Genomic DNA, 22,378 nt, shown 5'->3' with positions numbered 1-22,378 from the left:
CTTTTTATTTGGGTCACTGTCCTCTGTAAAAAAAGTTCAAGTTTACGAAGGGTTTTATATATTTTTTTTATATACTTTTTTCCTTTAAGACATATATATATATATAACACATGGGTAAGTTTAATGTGAGAACAACAAATATGTAAAGAACCACTAGTTTCTCTCTCTTTCACCTTTTTGGTGTAGTTTTTTATTTTTTTTGTTTTCTATTTTCTTTAACAAAAACCATTCCAAAAAAAATAATAATAAATAAAAAATTATTGGTAAAAAATTATATGGGTTACGTGTTGAAAATGTATGGATAAGGTACGACCATTGCTTTCATCCGTTCTAAAGGGGTTGTCACCGAACGCATATGAAAATGGTATGGATTTGATGGGCGGCGATCCAAGAGATAGTGACGGTTTGTTACGGTACGGGGTAACCCTTAACTCTAAGGGTTAAGCCTTTAGAGTTGTTTTTTTAATGGTTCTCACGGTTTTCTTTTAATTCCACTTGATCCCTTCACCAACACATCTAATATATAAACACATATAAATATCACTAAAACAATAAAAATCATAAAAAGTAAAAAAAATTGGTTAGTAGATCATGACGTCCACATAAACATGAGAAAATCAATGTTGACTCACACATAAATTTATTTTATGTCTTGGGTATTCTTCCTTAATAATATAAAGAGATTATTTTATAAAAATCTTTTCTATTTTATCCATAATATCGATTTTTAAAAATAATATATTATTACTTTTATCATTTTGTAGTTTTACCATTTACAATTTTTCATATACTACTCTCACGTTATGTTGATCCTAAAATATTCTGTTTGTTAGAGGAGATGATCAATGAGAAATATTCCGTGTAGCTGACTAGCTTCTCTCTTCTCTGAATACAAACAAAAGAATTTTCCTATGTGGATGGTTTTGACTTAATTGACGTTACCCAACTGATCAACCACTATCTTGTTTTATTTTGCTTTCTTTGATTAAGTGGTTTAGAACTTTAGATAGATTATACTATTATTTTCGGATAAAAAAACGATGTGTGGAATTTAAAAGATGATTGAAATGGTGTATTTTATATTTTAAGGTTTAATATCTATCATCTCACTTTAATTTGGAAGTTGGACCAAGCGAAGGAAATCGGTCCATCTTTATCTCTTACAAGTCCGATATCCTTATAAAATAGTCTTTTTATGTTAGATAGAAATCATGTTAATTTTATTTTAGGTCTCTCATACATTATAAAAGACTTATTATTACCCCAAACATTTTCTAATACTTGAGTGATATTCACTAGAATAATGTTCATATAACATTATCGGTCGATGTATATTCATAAAAAATGTTACTACAAATAAAGTTACATAACTTTTTTCCTATTGTCATTACTTTACATGAATGATACAATTCAACCAATTAGATTATTATACATCTTTTTTTTTTTTTATAATAGTGTCGTTTAACAATATCAAGCAATTTACTTTATTGTTACTAGCACGGTGCCCGCGCGATGCGGCGGCGGCGGTAACTACGATGGTGTGATGGTTTGGCGACTTTTGGTGGTGGAACGGCGTTGAGTTGTGTATATAATTGTTGTAAAGGTTAATGGACATATTTTAAGTGATAAAAGGATTGATAGCGTAATTTAATCATTAATGTTAAAGGATTGTGTATGTAAAAGCATTTTAAGGATGCTAAGATATTTTCAACATTACCAAAAATAAAGAGGGCTATTCTTTTTATAATATAGTATAGATATAGATAAGGTTGCATATTAAGTGTCAATATTCTTGATAAGTACTCCGTATTTGGATTAAGTATATAATGACACGCATAACACTAATTGAAAATACGGAGTAATAATATTGTTGGGAACCAATCTTGATATACTAACAATTTAAATTTAAATGTATATTATAATTTAGTATGAATTTAATAAAATAATAAGCTATCGATATAATTTAGGTGATAATTATTAATAATTATGTAGCTTGTTGGGGACCAATGCTTCTATCTAAATACTATTATGTTGCAATGGATGAATTGCATTTATGAATACCACTATACCATTATAATATAATTGGATCATAAAACTTAAAGTAACGGTATTGAACTCATACTTTTATGTAGTCACATTATAAAACATCATACTTATAGATATTTTATATGGAGACAATCTTCTTCTTATTTTAATTAATTAGCATTATCATGCTTTTGCCTTGTGTATCATGCAAAGGAACCAATATCAAAATGAAATTGACACAATAAAGATTTTGGAATAAGTATCTCTACTTCTTTGTATAGATAAAAATACTATCTACGTCTCACAACACTCATACTCCGCATACAAGAATTAGGTCCTGTTGAGGAGGTTGTAAATAAAAAAAACACCTCGCTTTTTGTCACTTTATTAGTATGAGCTAATAATGGTTATAATTACCTATTATCAATGTCACAAGTCAACAAAGAGATTAGGGGGAAAAAAGTGGATGGGGTGTACAATATGAAATATTCTATAGTCATAGTCGGATATAATTCCTTTTTATTATTTTAATTTAGCCAAACGATTATAGGAAATAATAATCTGTCTTTTGAAATATTTTCTGAGAGATACTATCTACTTGTAGAGTTGTAGTTACTTACTTGCCTACACGAATGAACGAATGAAAGAAAGAAATAACAAGTAGTGTTGGAGAAGTAATCAAATATCGATTCCTTCAAGTTAACAAAACCTCTATGATGAATTTCGTAACTAAGTTTTGTTATTCTCATCCAACAAAGCAAAAATTGTTACAACTACCTAGGACATAACTGTAACTTATTACTTGTTTCGTGACCAACACTTATATATAGTATTAGTATTAGTATAATTTGTTGGATATTTTAGTGTAATTGGGTTAACTTGTTTGATCAATAACGTCATAATAATACATCATATAGGATTGGTGGTGCGGAGTGCACGCCTATTTGAATTTGTTATGACCTTAGGGGTGAAGCCCCTAAGGTATGGGGGTCCGGGGGCAGCGCCCCTGGGAGCGGGGTCCAAGGGGCGGCAGCCCCTGGCGAAAATTTTTTATTTCCGACATATTGCTATATTGAAAATCCCTCCGAAAATTTAATTTTCGGAACTGGAGGGACCAAATGTGGCAACTCAAAAAACCCATTGTTAACTGCCGTTTATGCAGTTTTATGGGCCAACATATATATATATCAATATATGTCCCGTATGTAAAAGGTTCTGATCATTCTTTTCTTTTTCTCTGGTTCTTCTCTCTCAAACACATCCACACAGAAAATTCTTAATCTTTGATTGTATCCGATTGAATAGTTTGGGTAAAACGATCACGTGCCTTCAAAGATTGATTTGTATCCGGTTATCTGTCTGTTATCTCGAATTTTCCAACATAATTTGGGGTCACTAATGCACAATATTTGTATTATTTAGTCATTAATGCACATAATAATTGGTCGATCACCATAGTCCATAGGACTTATCTTGTTTTTAGTTTGTAGTTCTCGGGTCATGTGAGTTTTAGGATGTGGGTTATAGTTTGGGTAGTTAGTTGCCATTTACATTATGGTATTGATAGGCTGGTAGCTAGTGTATGTGGTCCTTGGGTTTGTGGTTTGTGTTGGCAGATCATTTCTATTTGTATTTGTTGAGTTAATGTATTCTTATATGTATATGTATATTATCTTTGTTTTAAATAACTAAAAAATATTTTTAGCATAGAAAATTAATTATTAAAGTAAGAAAAGGGAAAAGGGTAAAGTGGGAAAAACACTTGGTTTGAACACAATGGAAAAATAGTATGCCAACATTTCCCTTTTTCACTTTGCCCACGGAAACCAAAATTTTTCACAATTTGGCCCCACATGTTATGGTGAAAGTTATCTAAGGATTAAGATGCTACATATATCATAAAAAGCAGCTTCACACAAAGATAAATTATGTTTATGCTGGTGGGTATCTACATTTTGAAGAATGGGAAAACAAAGTGCAGTATTTTGCCTATGAGAAGTGATACACTTTATATGATAAATCTACCATACATGTGTTTTAGTAACTTATACAGTATGTTCAAAATGTTGTATTGTGTGATAAATTAATTAAACTACGTGGTACGAATATCATTACCTTTTTGCCTATTGTTTGAACTCTTTTAACGGTAAGGTGTAGTGTTATTTTTTTATTACGCAATGCGGTGGTGAGATGGTGGGGTGATGAATCATAGATTGTGATAGGTCATAAGAGGTAATTGATTATAAAGGGTGATAGGTCATAAGGGTGATTGGTGATGGGGTGATCTACCTGACGGGCTTTGCCCTTAGCCATACGGGCTCCACCTCGGATTTAAAAATTCTTCGAAAGTATATCGAATGACCTTTCTAATAAAAGAGGATGAAATTTTAAGAACCCCCATATAGTTTTAATAATTTATCGATATACTATTTTTAAGATAAAAGATTTTAAATGAATTAGATAAATAAAATGATTTGTGGAGGAGAGAGAAAAAAAATGAGTGGTTGAGATATGAGGGGAAAGAGCAAAATGAGTGACTAAGAATTCCTCTAAGAGTATTATAGTTATTTTAGGTAAATCTATCTAATCTCTATCTCCATCTCTATCTCTACTACATTAGGCCGTTGCTTATACGTGCGTTTTCCGGCGTTCGACGCACCACCAAGGTTGGACGCTATTAGCACCGGTTGCCTCCAGACCCACATCCAGCAAGTTTCTTCCAAGTTGAGACGTGCGTTTGTGTACGGAGAGAGGTGGGGTCCGCAGCTTGTGAACGTTGTAAAGTAAATTAAAAAAAAAATTCACTTCATAGTCGTTGCATTTGAATAATTAGGCACGCACCTCCCTTTTTTTCCTTTTTAAACTATCACCATTACATTTCTTTCACCACCATTTCGTATTTCTTACTCATATTTCTCTCAACAATTCATATTTCTTCACATTTGTTTCTCTCAACAATTCATCCACCATGCCTAAAAGAATCAACAAAAACCAAAACACAAACCAATACCAATACCAATACCAAAATACTATCGATCAAGATTTTGACTCGTTGCTTTTAAGGGGGATCTCTTCTAATGGGATCTCCCCCGTCCATGTCGTCGTATAATATGATAGGGGCATCTAGCAGCTCAAGTGCTATGAACCAATCATTTTCGCATTTGTTGAATTCACCCGTGTTTAATGAACAGTTTCAGCAGTTCCTGTTAATGCAACAATTTCAGCAATATCAAGCTACGAATCAACAATTTCACCAATTCCAGAGGCCAGTAGGTGAGACTTCGTCTCAACCAACACGAACTAGTGTCGCCTCTGCAGAGGAAGAAGTGGAAGAAGTTCTTGCCCCGCCCAAACGGTTGACAAAAAAAATAAGGTTGTTGTAGCGGATAGGACTCGGTTGTGGGCTCAGGCATGGACACATGCTTCATAGGACTCGGTTGTGGGGATTAACAAATTCAGACAATGTTTTGGGCTAAAGTGATCAAAGGGTTCAACGACTACCGTCCAACGGGAGAGTGCAACAAGAGTCAACTACAAGGGAAATTGAACAAGATCAAGAAAACCACCAAGCAGTTTGGAGCAATCTTGAAGAGATTGCAGGATCAAGGACAATAGAGTGGTGCAGATGACAGGCAAGTGTATAACTCTGCTCATGAGCTCTATATAAAGCTTCATGGTCTGACCTGATTTCAGTATGAGGCATGCTACGATGTGCTAAAAGATTGTCTCGCCTTTTGGCAAGACCATAGTATTGCCAAACGAACCGCAACTGATTTTGCTGATTTAGGTGAGGATGAGGCACACGTTGGGGTGTATACGAGTGTGGAACCGAATGTGGCATTGGACCGGTTGTTTGGAGACGACCCAATTAGGAAACCACCGAGTCGTAATGTTAGCCGGAAATTGTCAAGTGGTTCACATGTGACTTCTAGCCATGGTGGTTTGAGTGGGTCAGAAATGGCATTGAGCAAGCTTGATCAAATGCTCCTGCCGCAACAAGAGCAGATTAGAAAAATTGATGAGGATAGGATGAGAGTAGAGGATGAGCGGAAGAAAAGAGAGGATCATCGCTTCCGAAAGCAGGTCAGGGAGGCGTTTAAGCTTCTGCAGCAGCCAATTCCCACTGGTATAGATGAAGACGAGTTGGAGATGATCAGGACTTCGCGTAAAAACCTTATGGATAAGTACGAGCCGTATTTTAAGGATATCTAGGTTTAGTTTGTATTTTAGTTTAATATGTTTTAATTCTTAGGTTTAATTTGTAGGTTAATTTGTTTTTATGAATTAATGTTTTATTTCTAAGTATTGTAATGTTGTGTGTTTAATAATAAAATGTGTTTGTTTAATTTTGTGAAAAAGAAAAATGAAATAATAAAGTAATGGATTAATAGTGGAAGAAGTGGGGAAGAAGTGGGTAGTATAAGGAAGGAGTGTTCTTGGGGAGTTCTAAGAGAGAGAAAGCTGATGAATAGTGGAAGAAGTGTGAAATAAGTGGGTAATATAAGGAGAGACCTTAGAGCATTCACAGTGGATACGTTCTAGCTCGTCCCTCGCTCGTTCCTGCAACTAGGACGAGTGCACACCGTTAGGTGTCACTCGTCCATGGTTCGTTCTAGAGCACCTCGTCCCCGCAGAGACGAATGGATCTATGTTTTTTTTTAAATCGAAGGCAAAATTCAAAATTTTAAACGTTAGAAAGCAACGGTCATGTTGACCGACCCATGCATGCACCATATATACACATTGTCTTCTTCCCCAAACACTTTGTCTTCCCAAACACATATATACATATATACCATACCCGCCGGCCATCACATAGCAACCAACAACACCCAATTTTCCAAAACAACACCCATCAAAATGTCTAGAAACTTTAGCAACCAAAGGGGTGACGACTTCTATAACGCGACGCTTAACTTCTCGCCCATTAACTCCTCCGCTCCATCTCAAGTATCTCACAACTCACCATCCACACCACAGTATCCACCTTACATACCATCACCAAACAATTATCAATACCAACAATGTCTACACTATCAACAATGGTTATCCCAACAACAACAACCCTCAACCCAACTTCCACCGCAAGTCGCGGTCCAACCACCACCACAGCCACCACCAGTCGCACCACAGCCACCACCAGTCGATATACCAGAGTCATCCATCCCAAAAAGGAAAGTTAAACGCATGGCGAGTCGCAAAAAGGGAGCTGCAATTGACCCACCCGAGACGAAGAAAGCTTGGACCGAGTTGGAGATGAAGATTTTGACAGAGTGTTGACTCGATGTGTCTGAAGATCCGGACTTTGGGACCGATAGAAAGGGTGATATTTTTTGGGACACAGTGATTGAGAACTACAATGCACAAGTGGAATTTCAAAGAAAGAAGAATCAAATGTCGTTTTAATTTTCTAGTTTAATGTGTGTTTTAATTTTTTTTTCTAAGTTTTTTTTATATATTTTGTTTAAATTTTATGAATGAAGTATGTTTTTTTAATTAATTGAATGATTTTTTCAAGTTTATATATATATATATATATATATATTGTATTTTTAGTTGTTTAAAAATAAATAAATGGTAGGTCCTAGACTAGTCCTTGGATTGTGGGTATTTTGGGGGATTAGTCCTTGGACTGGTGTGGTGCTGACAGGGACTAGTCTTTGGAGGATGAGTGCCTACGACTGTGAATGCTCTTATAAAACATTTGTTCCTGTTAATTTATTTTTTTTTTAACTTTTCAACTAAGTTTTTGAAAACCCTATAATGCCCCTATTATTTGTTCACCAATTTAAATATACTTAAAATAATTATAATACTCTTAGTAGAAATCTCAGTCATTCATTTCCATCTTTCTCCTCAAATCTCAACCACTCATTTTTTTGTTTTGCCTCCATAAATCATTTTACTCCTCTAAATCATTCAAAATCTTTTATCTCAAAAACCGTACATCGATAAATTATAAACAATTATATAGGTGTTCTTAAAACTTCATGCTCTTTCATTAGAGGTACCATTCGATATACTTTTGACGAATTTTTAAATCCGAGGACGGAGCCCGTATGGCTAAGGCATTTGTCTATCACACTCTATGACCTATCACCTCCCTGACCTGACCTGACATATCAACCCCATCATCTCACCGCCGCAACACGTGGTGCTTTCTCTAGTTTATATTAGTGAACAAATGATAGGGGCATTATAGGGTTTTCAAAAACTTAATTGAATGTTAAAAAATAAAAAGGAGAGAACTAATGCTTTATAATGTAATAAAGATAAAAATTAGTAAGTTTTGATTTAAAAAGAAAAACGTGGTATCTTCTAAATCCACTATGTGGGCCCCGGAGGTGAGTTTTTTCTCAAGGTCTCGGGTTCGAGTATTGGGTTTCTCATCTCAAGGTATTTTCCACGAGAAGGGGGTTGGAGGTCCAACGATTTGTTGGTTAAAATTGCTTCCAGCACGTCTGAATCGAAAGTAACTTTAAAAAAAAATAAAAAAAAATGGATATGATGTCTCAATTTATCGACTAAGCAAACTTTGCCAATTTGCACCAAAAGCCCAAAATTAAACGTGTCGTGCGCATGGTGTCAAAATTAAGATATGTGCCAATATTGTATTTCTAAGAAAAAAACTATAATAAGTTAATAACTATGCATGGTGTCAAGTGTCAACGTTCATTACAATCGGTCAAAAAAGCTGATGTTTAGCATGCCAAAAAAGCCGATTAAGATGGTGTAAAAGAAAATATTTATCGGTTTGTGCCGATAGAAGGAACCGAAGAAATAAATCAATTACACCCTTAACCTTTATCTTTTTTTTTTTCTCCAACTTACCTGTATCTAACTCATCATTTGTGTATATCTGATATAAATTGTTGATTCATATGTATGAGAGCTAAACAATTTATTCCCGGTCTTTTCTAAATTCCCATAACCTTCCACAAGATGTTACCTAATTCAAATATAAGCCTTCTTTTAGAAATTTCTTAGCAAATGTTTATCAAGCAAATTTAATAATTCATAACTAGTCTTTTAAGTCCTCCGGGGACACTTCATTCAACACATATTTCACCACATGCATACATTCATTTCTTGAACCCTCCAATTTATGTAAGTCAAGAACTCATGGTACATAAGCTCAATGAATTGTTATAGAGTGTCTAAAAAGAACAAATCTTAAATGCAATTTATATAAATGATGAGTTCTCGATGTACTATGGGACATTCTAATTCAATGATTTTACCATTTAGTTTCAACCGAGTGAGTTTATGACGAAACATGATCATACGACTATTTTATTCCCTAAAATATATAGCAAACAAGATTGTAAGTCCTAAGCCAAGATGTAAAAAGAAAAATTTAATTATGATAGAGGTCATGACACAAGTACTTGTCATAATATATATTCATAATTCATTTGCTTTTGAGTGTTATTTTTTAAAAGCTAATTCCATTTTGTGTGTTCGCATTAAGCATTCGCATGTTTAGTGCTCTAATTACTCTCCATTATTGATTGCCCCCCATGATTAAATCACCCATGCCACTCAATGGCTTGAAGAGTTTAAGGCATTGAATTGTAAACTTTGAGGTGTGAATTTAGGACAAAATAATTACGAAGCAATCAAACTAGAGCATTAAAAAAGTAGGTTGTTGCTGTTTAATACATTTTGCAATCTATGTATATTGTTTTGTATGCTATGATTTCCTTATTAGTGAATAAGTTTAGCAACTAAAGTGAAAATATGTTACTAAATCCATGAATATGAATATTGGTTGTAAAGTGGTTGCTCAATCACCATCCCCCAAAATTTATGCTCTTCACGACCTAACCCACCCACCAAACGACAACTTATATCTCTACTTTCATGTCACATTCATACCATATCTTTAACCATCTTTTACATATTGACTCAATTTTTCATATATAAATAAATAGATGTATTCAAGTTATACTTTATCTTTAACGGATCAAATGGAAAAAGAAATAAAAGATCTTAGCAAAGAGAAAATAGATCTCAAACAGTTGAAAAGTTACTCAAAGTATATTGTTAATGCATGAAATATATTACTAAATTACCTTAACTATTAAGAAAAAAAAAGTTTGAGAAACAAAAAATTGTTCAAATAATTTGACCACACCCGCAATCTTGCTTCCTCTTTACTAGCCTCTGTACACCGATTGCCAAGGTTTTTCAGATTTCTTTCTGTCGGTAAAAGAAGAACTAATACGATAACATCTAACAAGAATCATCGTATATGTATTTATGTTATGCAATGGATCTCATTAGGAATATCCTGCTGTTTATGTTTATGCCATATTTTTTCTATTTCTCAGGTCTCTTACAGATAAAGATTGAACCCACAAAATCACATGGATTCCAAAATAAATTAATTTAAGTTGAATGATCACGTGTCTATGATATGAAGCCATCACTTCACGGCAACTTACAGGCGGCTGTATGGTCTTTAGGCTTGTACTTCCCAAGCAATTCATCAATGCTTCTACAACGGCATTGATTCCCTGGCCTAATTACATCACCATATACCGCCATTTCAATTATGTCCAGCTCCTTATCTGCAAACCAAATTATTTAAGTATATTATCAGTCAAAACAGTGAAACACGACAAGTACTTTCAATACATGATAGCAGTTTTGTAGCATAATTTTTTATGAATATTACTGAAAAACAGGAAATATGTTGGCCATTTTGCAAATCTCTGTCGAAAGATGTAAAAAAATACAAGCATACAACAAAATCTAACTCGCAATAAACAAGTGTCACAATCTAAGTGCCCCTCTATTGCCTATATTAAAACAAGCTTTCTTTACTTGAATCATTACTTTAAGTTAGCTCCACCAAAATCATTAATCTGTACATATTAACTTGGATTTTTTTAATGATTTTAAGTTATCTTTATCTAGTTGAAATATAAGTTCAGTTGACACATATATCGTAGTTGTTAGACTTCATTATATTCCAGTCCCTACTAGTTAGATCATCATCAATCATTGACAGGAAATACATAAGAAAAACAAAATAGTACAGGCTGGGTGGGGGAGTGGTCAGGCACAAACTTGAACAAGTTTTAAGATTACAATCACTCTGATTCAGCATGATATAACCTAATCATGTAAACATGAACATGTTTATAATATGTTTGATAAGAAAATTTGTATATCGACTTAGTATTTTCTTTTCACTATGATATGCAGTAGATTGTACATTCAAAAACGATCAAACTTGGTCCATAAACAAGGAACTATAGCAGAAGAGAAAAAGCAAACTTGGATGAGAACTGTGAAAGACCTAAAATTCCAGGCATGTATTGTTAGTTTTTCTTTTTAATAATAAAGAAGTTGAAGTTGATATACTGGGAACGAGATGGAAACCTAAAAGTAGGTTCCAGTGTAAAATTTTTACCAGAGCTCACAAATATGTAGAGAATAGAAATAGACTGGGCAAATTCTACTATAAATCTTAAAAAAGAGAGGTTGGGCCCTTTTATAACTTTAAGGATTTACTTGGGCTGTGAAATGTTTCGCAAACAGGCTGAAAAACATACCTAAACGGTCAAAATGGCATATCTTCTTGTCATACATCTTCTTCCTTTGCTTAATACAACCTCTTGTGAATCACTGATTCACATCCTCTTTCATTTGCTTAATTATCCCTTGCTTCAACCTTCCCATGCTCCAATCACGTATATTACGTTATAATGTCTGTCGTACTTTCATTTGGTAATTTGATTCAATACATTTTTATATTGTAATTTTTCTTTCATTTTCATTTTGTTGAAATATTGGCACCCAAATAGTGTAAGTTAAGGTTGCTTTTCATGGATCATAAATGCGTTTTTGTTGCACAGGATTTTCTGCAATCTTAGACTGTCAAAAAAGGAAGGCCGGAACTTTAGACCAGTGCACAAACATCATCAAAGCATATAATGCTAGTGGATGAACTTAATGATTTTGAAGAAATCCAATAATAAACATGTATATTTGTGTTTAATGGCTGGTTAAGACATTCAAAGGCTTTAATATGTTATTTGCTATAAACAACTGTTTAAGTTCCATATGTGATATATGAAAAACTTTACTGTGAGTTATGAGCCATTATGCAACTGAACTCACCCAATCTTTTCTACTTTATCATAGTTCTTAAGCTTATCTCTTAGTAAAAAGATGGACCTGGTAGAAAGGTTGCATAACAGTTTATGATGGGTTGGGCTCATTTAAAGAACGGGTCAAATAGTTATGGGACAGATTGAGTCAAAATTTTCAAAGATTACAATAATAATACTTCCTGCTCCGCATATCCCCCTACTCAACAACAGATAATAGCAAACCAAAATATTAAGTCACCTGATAATCTTTCAACAAACAAGAATAAAACACATCATTAAATCATATCAAAATAAATTGAGTTAAACTCATTAACTTTAAAATGTATAATAGTCTTGTTGGGCTGCTACAAGCCTCGACCCTACAATTTAAGTTTTTCAGAATAACAAAGCATCCTATGTATCTGAAACTCATATATAAACCATTGAACCCGTCAAACACATCAAAATGTACCTTAGCTAAATTTCTAGGCATCGATACTGGACCAATGAATGAAGACAAACAATAATTAAAAAGACCATAGAAACCAAAAGAACCTAAATTCCAAAAAAAAAGAAGCTAGAATCTAGTCATCGTATGAAAAGATGTCAAGTACTAACCGTAATATACTTTATAGGAGCATGGGAAGGTTTGGCAAGGGATTTCTTGAAGCAGTGTGAAGATGTGAATCAGTTAAGGATTCAAACTTGGGCCCAAAAAGATGTTGACGGGTAAGTATTATTTTTCTCAATCCCATTTTGCCCCAATGGAAAAGCAAATCAAAGCCAAATTGAACCTATAAACTTAGATAAGGGATCAATTAACCTGTTTTTTAAGATCTAGGGTCAATTTTATCTGGTCTTACTATAGCCCCACAACTTTCTTTCTCTAATGGGAGGATATGTAGCAGCCATAGGCTGTTCTTGTGTCCGAAAGGAAAAGGAAAACCAAGAGGAACATAACAAAACATGACCAACGTAACATTTTTTTGTTCATAAAACTCTATCGTATTTCTACATCATTAAGTATGCAAAATAGATTTCAAAGTTATAAACATAACTTTTGATACTTGTGTTTCATGGCTTCATATTGGCTACACAATATTGTATCAAAGGTAGACCTATAAAGTTGTAACTTTCACCCATATGGGGTAGGTAATGAAAATGTCCAAGTAACTAATTTCTGTAAGAGGCAATACCATGTCATGTATTTTTCATACAACAGTCTTGAGGGTGTTCGGGATACCATAACGTGATATGAATTGTTATTGATATTACTGACAGAATGAAGGGCTATTTATATCCAAGGTACAATAGTTGAATAAGGAAATAATACTAAATCTAAGGGTTCTAATGAGATATAATCTAACTAGGATTTGGTAATCTCCTTAATGTGCTTATTGAATTTTTTTTATCTCGTCATTAGGGGGTGAACTAAGTTGCTATGTATAATCAACTTGAGAGTTATTAGTTCAGAACCAATTATCTGTTTGTTTTTATAACCAACCCCAAACACTCCATTAGCCTGTTAGAGTTATTGTTAGCATATTCCATATTTATAAACCCAACTTCGCAGTCATGTGACAAGAAAAGACAAGTTCCATATTTTGGGACTTCATAAGCCAGCATGATTGGTTTTGGTTAAAATGAATGCTCATTTTGCAATCAGACTAAACTTATTTGAATATTCGACTCTCGCAGATCATATTTTCATGACTGGAAGCCACATATAACAATGCATAGTTAGTGAAGTTGATGTGAGAAGTAAGCAATTGGGAGTTGAGTTAGGCAATTTGTTTAGAACTAACCTAAGTTTTGCTTGACATGACTCCTCGACAAGCTTATCTACAGTATAGTTACATTTATATGTTGTGGCTTCATAAATTGACAAAAACTTTCAAGCTTGGTACTTTAGAAGAACCTAAAGTTTCAAGGGCCATATCGAGCACCGAGGAGAGTAAATAGATCAAGTTCAATAAAGCAACACTATGATAAGGTATTGATATGAATGAGTGACTTACATATGCTCTTAAGAGAATGAAAGTTATCTAATAATTCATAACCCACCATTAACCTAAATATCAACTAAAAGCTGGTACGCTTCAGATTAAGTTTTATCATGTTTTTTTACTATTCCTTGGTGTGCACATATAAGTCCACACTCACACTATCAAGTAAAACGAATTACTTACGCAGTTAACTAACCTACACTCACTTTTCATATTCAGTCTTTCTCAACCTAAAAATTCTATTTCAAGTTCTAAAGTTTTCCTAGTTCCCAAGTGTACTAGCTATGAACCTTCATATGTAGAGTATGGGATTGCTTATAACATCTTCTCTGCTGAACCATTTCGTGCATCTAGACGAAGAAAAGTGATTATACTTGACTAGTAACCAATTGTCTACTTGTTTCAAGGTAAAATAAGTTATTTTCAAAAATCAACTTCAGATTGCTTCTTTCGACCCAATTATTCCCCGTGCATTGAAAACAAGTTTCCAAAAACTCACTACAAATAAAAAGGACAAATCTTCAGATCACCCGTATTCCTTATTCCCAAAGCCTTGATACTGACCAGTCCACACTCCCCGCCCCAAAAGACAATATGTGGAAGGCAATGTGCAGACTCACACAGTTAACAGCTAGAATGAGTGTCCCCTCACACCGGAAAACACGACCATATGCATAAAGTCCACCCTGCCAGAACCAACTTAGCTACACCGAATATTCCCAAACACCGGCCCAACTAACCAAAACTCTAAACAATTAAACCCGAACATGTAAAAATAAAAATATAAAATATACCATACCAGTGAAATTAATATCACAAGAATAACCGCGCAATTGAGTCTTGTCAACACCATCCTTATCCGACTTAACTCGATTAACTCTGGTTTGCAGAATTTGACAATTCTCAAGCACTGATTCCCCTCCTACAAACAAACAAAACAAAACAAAATCAATCAAATTCTCAGCTACACTAAAAAGATCATAACAAACATTTATTCTAACAGAAAAAGGGTAAACTAAAAAAAGGACCTTTGGAAAAAGGGACAATGTGATCATATTCAAAGCAAAGACAACCCTGACAATTACAGAAGCGTCTGCAGACAATGTTTCCTGCTGCATCTTTACGCCACCGTTCCGGGTGTCGACCGGGGACGATTTCGGCTCTGGACCAGCAGAGTTTCTTGGTCATGGCGTCAAAGAATCTTGGTCTTTCTTCCTTGGTGTGATCAGGGGAGACACGGTGGTGGGGTGTAGGAGAACCGGAAGTAGAAGACATATTTTTGTATTATCAGTGAAATGAATTGTGTGACTTTGAAGTTGTTTGACGAAATGCCTGAAAGAAACTACATTACATTTTTGTGTAGGACTAAAAGGAGTGACAAAAATACTCGCATAGACGGCCATATCCCATCATCGACGAGACATGTTTATATCTGAAATTGTAATTTGATGATTATATTTTATTTTTTATTTTTTTTAAGCATAAACATCAATCTTTTCGTTTACTCGTTAGAATATAATTTTCAATTTGGTTGACTAAACTTGCAATATCTCGATGGATTAGGGTTCGTTTAGTTGGAGAAAACACCCTTTATTTTTCATTTTTGTCTTTCAAGAAAACATGAAAAAACATAAAACGCGTTCAATATGTATAATTATATGTTTAAGATTTGGGAAGAACACACTATATTTTTGAGTTTAAAACATTAGAAAAGAAAAGATAAGAATATATAGGAAAAGAAAGGGGGAAAACTATAATCATAAAAATGGATTCTTGAGTTCAACTAAGTAGATAGGAAAGAAAAGAATACAAAATATTATATTACCATTTTTGTCCTCAATGTATCTATACATATATTAATGTTAATAAAAATCAAACAATTATTGTTTTCAAATAAGTAGATATAATATATTTACATAGATAGATGCACCGGTAAAATATAAATCTGTACAAAAAGAACCCCATCATCTCTTCATAAGTCTGCACAAAAAGACCCCCATCAACCCTTCATAATTCATCTTTGATAACTTACACCGTCTTATCTGCTTTTTGTTCGCCTTTTAATTACAAACACAAAAACCATATCCCTACCATCTCTACAATACTCATTACTGGTATACTGGTGTTGCCATAAACAACCACAACAGTTGCAGCACTTTATTTGTTTGTTGTTTCTTAGCTCATATTATCAACCGCAATAGCAACAATAAACACATAGGGATAAATTGGTACTTTTATACATGGATGCAAGTTTTTTCATCCAAATCTGTCCAATTTTGCCCGTAAACAAACCTACTAAGGCACTCGGAGCATTCTTGAGCCCTTCAACAATGTCCTCGATCGACATAATTTATTTTTCCTTTTTTAATGGGAGGCAATAAATTACTTAGGGTACGAGTGATAATTAATTATCTGAAACCTGCAGGAACCCTTCCATTCGTACGCGTTTCAATATTAAGAATACGAGGTGGAGGTTGTCAATGCCTTGGGGTTTATCTAGGTTGTATTGTGAGATCATTCCACAAGCAGCAATTATGCGACCATGCATGTACTCGATCTCATGTTGTTGCGTAGTACGTACTTCATTAGATCCGGCCAGCACTTCCGACAACATAACAACCTAGCTTGTAGTTTCGCGAATTGCCATACAAGTTGACCAATGGCTCCAGATGCTGCGCAGACACGAACACGGTGTCTGAGTCTCCTTTCTTTGGTGAACGTACAAATATCATAGAAACCAACATAGGCCGTCAATATTCCAGTCATGCCTAATTAATTAAAGACAGGATATATTCGATCAATAAACATACTACAATAATCTGAATAAATAAAACATATGTAGATGTAAAAGAAGAATTTATTAACTAATTAATTGCCTAGGATTCCAGTATAGGAACATGAATTTTTACTAAAGCTAGCTATATTCTTCCCAATTAACGGCCATGTTGGATGCTTGTTTCGCACCACCACCTCTGACGACACCTCCGCGACGTCTCCCATTTCTATGTACGTATTATTGATAGTGATCGGCGAGTAGTACGTACCCTTTTTTTCTATATATTCATATATATATATATATATATATATTAAAACAAAAAAAAAAACTATACGTAAATACGTACATAGTGTCATAGTGATACATGTGTATAATATATATCCTAACGGTTTAGGTTTTGGAATGTAATGACACTAGCTAGTTTCATATAATTCAACGGTTTCTTATTTGGAATCTAAAACACATGATCCTACTATACGTTTATTTCTTGTCTTGTAGTAATATGTAGTAGTATTTTTAATATTATATATATAGCTAGGCAAGGGAATAAGAAAAAGCAGCAAAGGAGTAATTAATTAAACATCGGCTTCTTTCCTAATCTTTATAAAATGTACTAAATCTATCTTTTCAATTTTAAGGATATATATCTAGGCAAGGGTTGGTTCGAGGAGGCCCAAAAGCTGGTTTGATGAGTATTTTTGGATTTATGACAAAATTCTACTAACGAAGAAACAAGACAATTCTAGCTAGTATTACGTACGTATGGTTTAGATCTTTCATGTTACATGCCTATGATTTTTTATAGTCAATAAGATAGTTAGACTTATTATGTATACACATGCTTTTTAAGTAGCTGACTTTTTATAACCTTGTAAGAATTTCATTGAATAGTATTACAATGAAAAATTAAATAGACTTAATTTGATTACAATACTATTACTATTAATGAGATGACTGATGAAAATTAAATCAAATTATTTTATTTTAAGTTACATGTAATCATAATATGTATTAGAACTATATGTATTATATTATATTGTTGCAAGAATATATATGATCATATCATTTATCATCCATGTTGTGTTGATGCCTTGTAAATTGAGGTCGGTGCACAACATATAAGGAATTTATTTTCTGAAAATTCGAGCTATTTTCTCAATTTTTATTACGTGTAACAGTAGTTCTATTTTTATACTCCTACTATTTTAAAACTCACCTTGCTGTTATTTTACCACCATCTCTAACACTCATGGGATCGAACACATGATGGTTACCCTTACACTGTATTCTTGAGTGTAAATTTAAAGAAAGGATAAGATAAGAAATGATTAGAAAGAAAGGAAAAAAAAAACTAAAAACATAAAAAGGCATTCTCCAGATTTTAAGAAACGTAAGGGAAGGTAAGAATTGAATGAATCTTTAAATTTAAAATATAAGAATAGGAAAAAAAAAAAAATTTAGTTTACTATTATATCCTCCTGTGCAAACAATGAGAATAAAATGTTGGATAAGTTTTAAGGACAAAAAAGTAATTATACACAATGTTAGGTAGTTTCCAATGCAATCCGCCCATTTTTGGCCTAACAAATTTGGGACTAAAAAAGGTCAAACTTCCCTTTCTTTTGTTTCTTATTTTTTTACAAAAAAAACTTGAGAATGCCAAAAGACAGATTATCTCTTCCCTTTATTTCCCTTTCTATAGCTAAAACAACTCAAGAATGCACTCTTAGGGCGCGTTTGGTTCACAGAATGTTTTTGGAAAGAATGGAATCTTTAGAAAGAATTGGAATCTGAAGGAATGAAATTTGACGGAATGTTTTTGATTTTTTGAGAATTCAAGTAACGGAAGGAATGAAATTCCTTCCTCCATCCCCATGGAATGGAGATTCCATCAAATGATGGAATGTTTACATTCCTACGGAATGAGATTTCTCATTCTTTGAACAACCAAACGCACTAAGGAATGGAATTCAATTCCAATTCCATCAGATTCCATCAAATTCTGTGAAACAAACGCGACCTTAAGGTGGGCGTGTATACCTATGACCAAACCGATACCAGTCGATCATTGGATATAAGTGTGTAACACCACTCCGCGCATCTTGTACCAGAAGAGTGGGGAGGAAAACGAGGAGGGTCGTGCCTGGGTCTCTCACCTCCTTTGTTACCGTTAAATGCCTCCAAATATGTGATTTTTCTTTTCTTTTTTTTTGTTTAAATAATTAAACTACCATTTTTCATTGATATTAATATATATATATATATACCAATATACTAAAACGGAATTGAGTATTTTTTTAATCGACATTTAGCGCATTATTTACACAACATGTCTCACTTTTGGTGTAATTAAAAAAGATTCTCAATTCATACTTATCTAATTGTAATCAAATACTAATCTTTCTTTACATTTAATATAAAAAATATTTATGATCGACATTTAGCGCATTATTTGTACAACATGTGTCACTTTTTGTGTAATTAAAAAAATTCTCAATTCATACTTATCAAATTGTAATCAAATACTAATCTTTCGTTAAATTTAATATAAAAAATATTTATGATCGACACTTGACGGATTCATGGCCCGACATGTGTCATTTTGTTGTAGCTAAAAAAATTTCCTAATTCATAATTACCTAGTTTTAATCAAATACTAATATTTAGATTTAATATATATGTATCTAATTATATATTAAGTTTCTATATATATAATTCATAAAACAATTAATAATATTAATATCAATACGGAATAAATAATTTTAAAAAAGAAGATATATGTTTAGTTTTAAACATCTAATTAAACAAAGATATTATACATTTCATGGGGTTTCATATAAGGGGGAAAGGAATATGAGGCTGTTAGGCACCTAAGTTATGTGAAAAATCCGTCACATATTTTTTTTTAAACCATAAAAATCATGGGGGACCATACATTTATTCAAAATATTAAAATATTGATATGTGAAGGGTTTTTCACCCAAGTTTGCGTGCATAACAGCCTCATATAATATAAATAGGGAAAATTAAGTATGGGGTTATCACATACTTAAGTTGGATGAAAAACTTCTCACATATAATATTTTAATATTAATAAATAAATGGTAGTCCCTTAATTTTTATAGAATGAAAAATCAAACTGTAAAGGGTTTTTCACTCGAATTTGGTGTGGGACAACCCTTAGTTCATTTCCCCGTATAAATATGATACTAAAAGGAAATATTACATAGGTCCGCGTAGGTGCTACTTTCCTCACTCATGAGATTCAACGTGTACACTTAATAAACTATAAGGACACAATAATTTTATTATTAAAATAAAAAAATAACTTGAGGCACGAGTCATGATAAAAGCAGTTACTCTCTCCGTCTCATCAAAAGTGTCCACTTTTGAATTTTCAAAGTCTTTGTCTCACAACTTTGACCTTAAATATTTTTCATTTATTATGTATAATATTTGATAAAAGTTATATGAGTTGATAGAGCTTTCGATATGTTTCATTGAGTATAACTTTCATCAAATATTATATAATGCAATAAAAGATATTTATGGTCAAAAATACAAAGGAAAGACTTTGACAAAATAAAAATGAACACTTTTAGTGGGACGGAGGTAGTATATTGTAATGAGAAAATATGATGATGCTTAACTTATTCATGAGATATGACGACAACTTGTTTTCCAATGTTATTGCCGGTAAACAAACCTACTAGGGCGCTTGGGGCATTCTCGAGCCCTTCGACAATGTCCTCGACGTAGGTTATTTTCCCTTCTTTAATGAGAGGCAGTATCATTTCCGTAAACTTAGGATACGAGTGAAAATAATCCGAAACCTGGAACCCTTCCATTCGTATGCGTTTATAGATTAGGAATACGAGGTTGTTAATGCCTTCAGGTTTATCAAGGTTGGATTGTGAGATCATCCCACATGCAGCAATGCGGCCATGTAATCTCATGTTGGGTAGTACTCCATCGAGCATCTTCCCCCCAACGTTCTCAAAGTAAATGTCAATACCATTTGGGAAATACCTGTAACAATAACGATTAAAATGTTATTGAATATTTGATTTCGTGCTATCTTATACTAATAGTAATTGATTTTGTTGACCGACAATAAATTATATATAAAAGAAAAAAGTTGTGTGCTATGTTTTTTTAAATGACATTTTATCTACTTTTACTTTTAAATTACACACATGTACGTTTGGGATGAAACATATGGCTCTAAAAAAATATCATATTAATTCACCCCGACAAATACAGGAAGTCATACTCGTATCTAGGTGAATCCTTCTCCAAGATCAAAAACTTTACCAATATACCACCTACTTGAAAGTTGAAATCAAATTTTTATGATGATAGATGGTTTCGTAAAGTTCCAACCTTTTCAAAGTGGCACTAAGATCTTCCTCTTTATTGTAGTTGAATGCTTCATCGAATCCAAATTTATTCATAAGTAGATCAACCTTACCAAAGCAAGAAAACAAATCGATCAACGCCCATATATGTTTAGAAATACTAAATTTGATTTCTATATATGAGATTCTATCAAATGGTATGTAAGTGTATATGCTTCAATTTTCACCTTTTCATCAGATCCAGCACTTCCGACGACATAACAACCATGGAGTTTCGCGAATTGCCCAACAAGTTGACCAATGGCTCCAGATGCTGCAGACACGAACACGGTGTCTCCTTTCTTTGGTGAACAAATATCATAAAAACCAACATAGGCCGTCAATCCAGTCATGCCTAAGTAAAGACAACATGTATTCCATAAAAATAAAAAAATCTAAATATATAAAACTTATGTACGTACGTAGATGTAAAATTAAAAGAAGATTTAATTAATTAACTTGCCTAGAATTCCTGTATAATAAGAAAGAGGAACATCATCAGTGTAATGAATCTTTATTAAAGCTTGTGTATCTTTGATCAAGCTATATTCTTCCCAATTAATTGGTCCCCATATCAAGTCGCCTTTTGTAAATTTAGAGTGACTTGAATCCAAAACTTTAGCGACTCCAAATCCTCTTACGGGCTATATTTATAAAGAAAAAAAACAAGGTTGTGACTTTATATCGCGTTAAAAAAAACAATGATTCAAAAACCATCAACATTACAATGAGTCATGACCACCAAATTAATTAACATACCGAGCCAAGAGCAAATTGGAAAGAATCGTTAAATTTTCCTTGCATGCTCTCAAGCATACGATTCTTCATGTAGGGGTCACATGACAAATAGAGATTTTTGGTCAAAATAAGACCGTCTTCATTGTTGGGCAGCTCCAAGCGGATGGTGGCATCACAAGTAACGGCCATGTTGGACGCTTTTAGAGAGCCATTATTGATGATGTAGTCTTTGAATATCACTTGCTTGTTTTGCACCACCACCTCCGCGTCGTCTTCCATTTCTAAATGATCTCTATGTATATATTATTATTGATTAGTTATCGAGTACCCTTC

The 22,378-nt window shown here is 33.3% G+C and overlaps 2 protein-coding genes and 1 long non-coding RNA gene across 4 annotated transcripts; all 3 read right to left on the bottom strand.

Annotated features, from left to right (window-relative positions):
* Positions 1–10,261: 10,261 nt before the first annotated feature.
* Positions 10,262–15,584, bottom strand: LOC122579059. The gene is made up of 3 exons (XM_043751147.1): positions 15,163–15,584; positions 14,934–15,056; positions 10,262–10,598 (listed from the first exon to the last, which is right to left on the bottom strand). The coding sequence occupies exons 1-3, from the start codon at positions 15,407–15,409 to the stop codon at positions 10,459–10,461; spliced, it is 510 nt and encodes a 169-aa protein (XP_043607082.1). The 5' UTR covers positions 15,410–15,584; the 3' UTR covers positions 10,262–10,458.
* A 412-nt stretch (positions 15,585–15,996) lies between these two features.
* LOC122578074 lies at positions 15,997–18,230 on the bottom strand. 2 transcript variants are annotated; one of them, XR_006320478.1, is made up of 2 exons: positions 18,127–18,230; positions 15,997–16,902 (listed from the first exon to the last, which is right to left on the bottom strand). It is a non-coding gene; the product is annotated as an uncharacterized LOC122578074 (long non-coding RNA). The 2 variants fall into 2 exon arrangements; XR_006320479.1 differs by lacking the exon at positions 18,127–18,230 and adding an exon at positions 17,000–17,852.
* A 1,953-nt stretch (positions 18,231–20,183) lies between these two features.
* On the bottom strand, positions 20,184–22,378 carry LOC122578073 (2-alkenal reductase (NADP(+)-dependent)-like). Its single transcript, XM_043749942.1, has 5 exons — positions 22,067–22,378; positions 21,771–21,951; positions 21,496–21,662; positions 21,294–21,376; positions 20,184–20,939 (listed from the first exon to the last, which is right to left on the bottom strand). The coding sequence occupies exons 1-5, from the start codon at positions 22,322–22,324 to the stop codon at positions 20,561–20,563; spliced, it is 1,068 nt and encodes a 355-aa protein (XP_043605877.1). The 5' UTR covers positions 22,325–22,378; the 3' UTR covers positions 20,184–20,560.

Source organism: Erigeron canadensis, chromosome 8 (assembly GCF_010389155.1).
Source record: "Erigeron canadensis isolate Cc75 chromosome 8, C_canadensis_v1, whole genome shotgun sequence".
NCBI classification, from domain to species: Eukaryota; Viridiplantae; Streptophyta; class Magnoliopsida; order Asterales; family Asteraceae; genus Erigeron; species Erigeron canadensis.
Note: the sequence above shows the minus strand (reverse complement) of the source record. Positions and strands in the feature narration are given on the sequence as shown.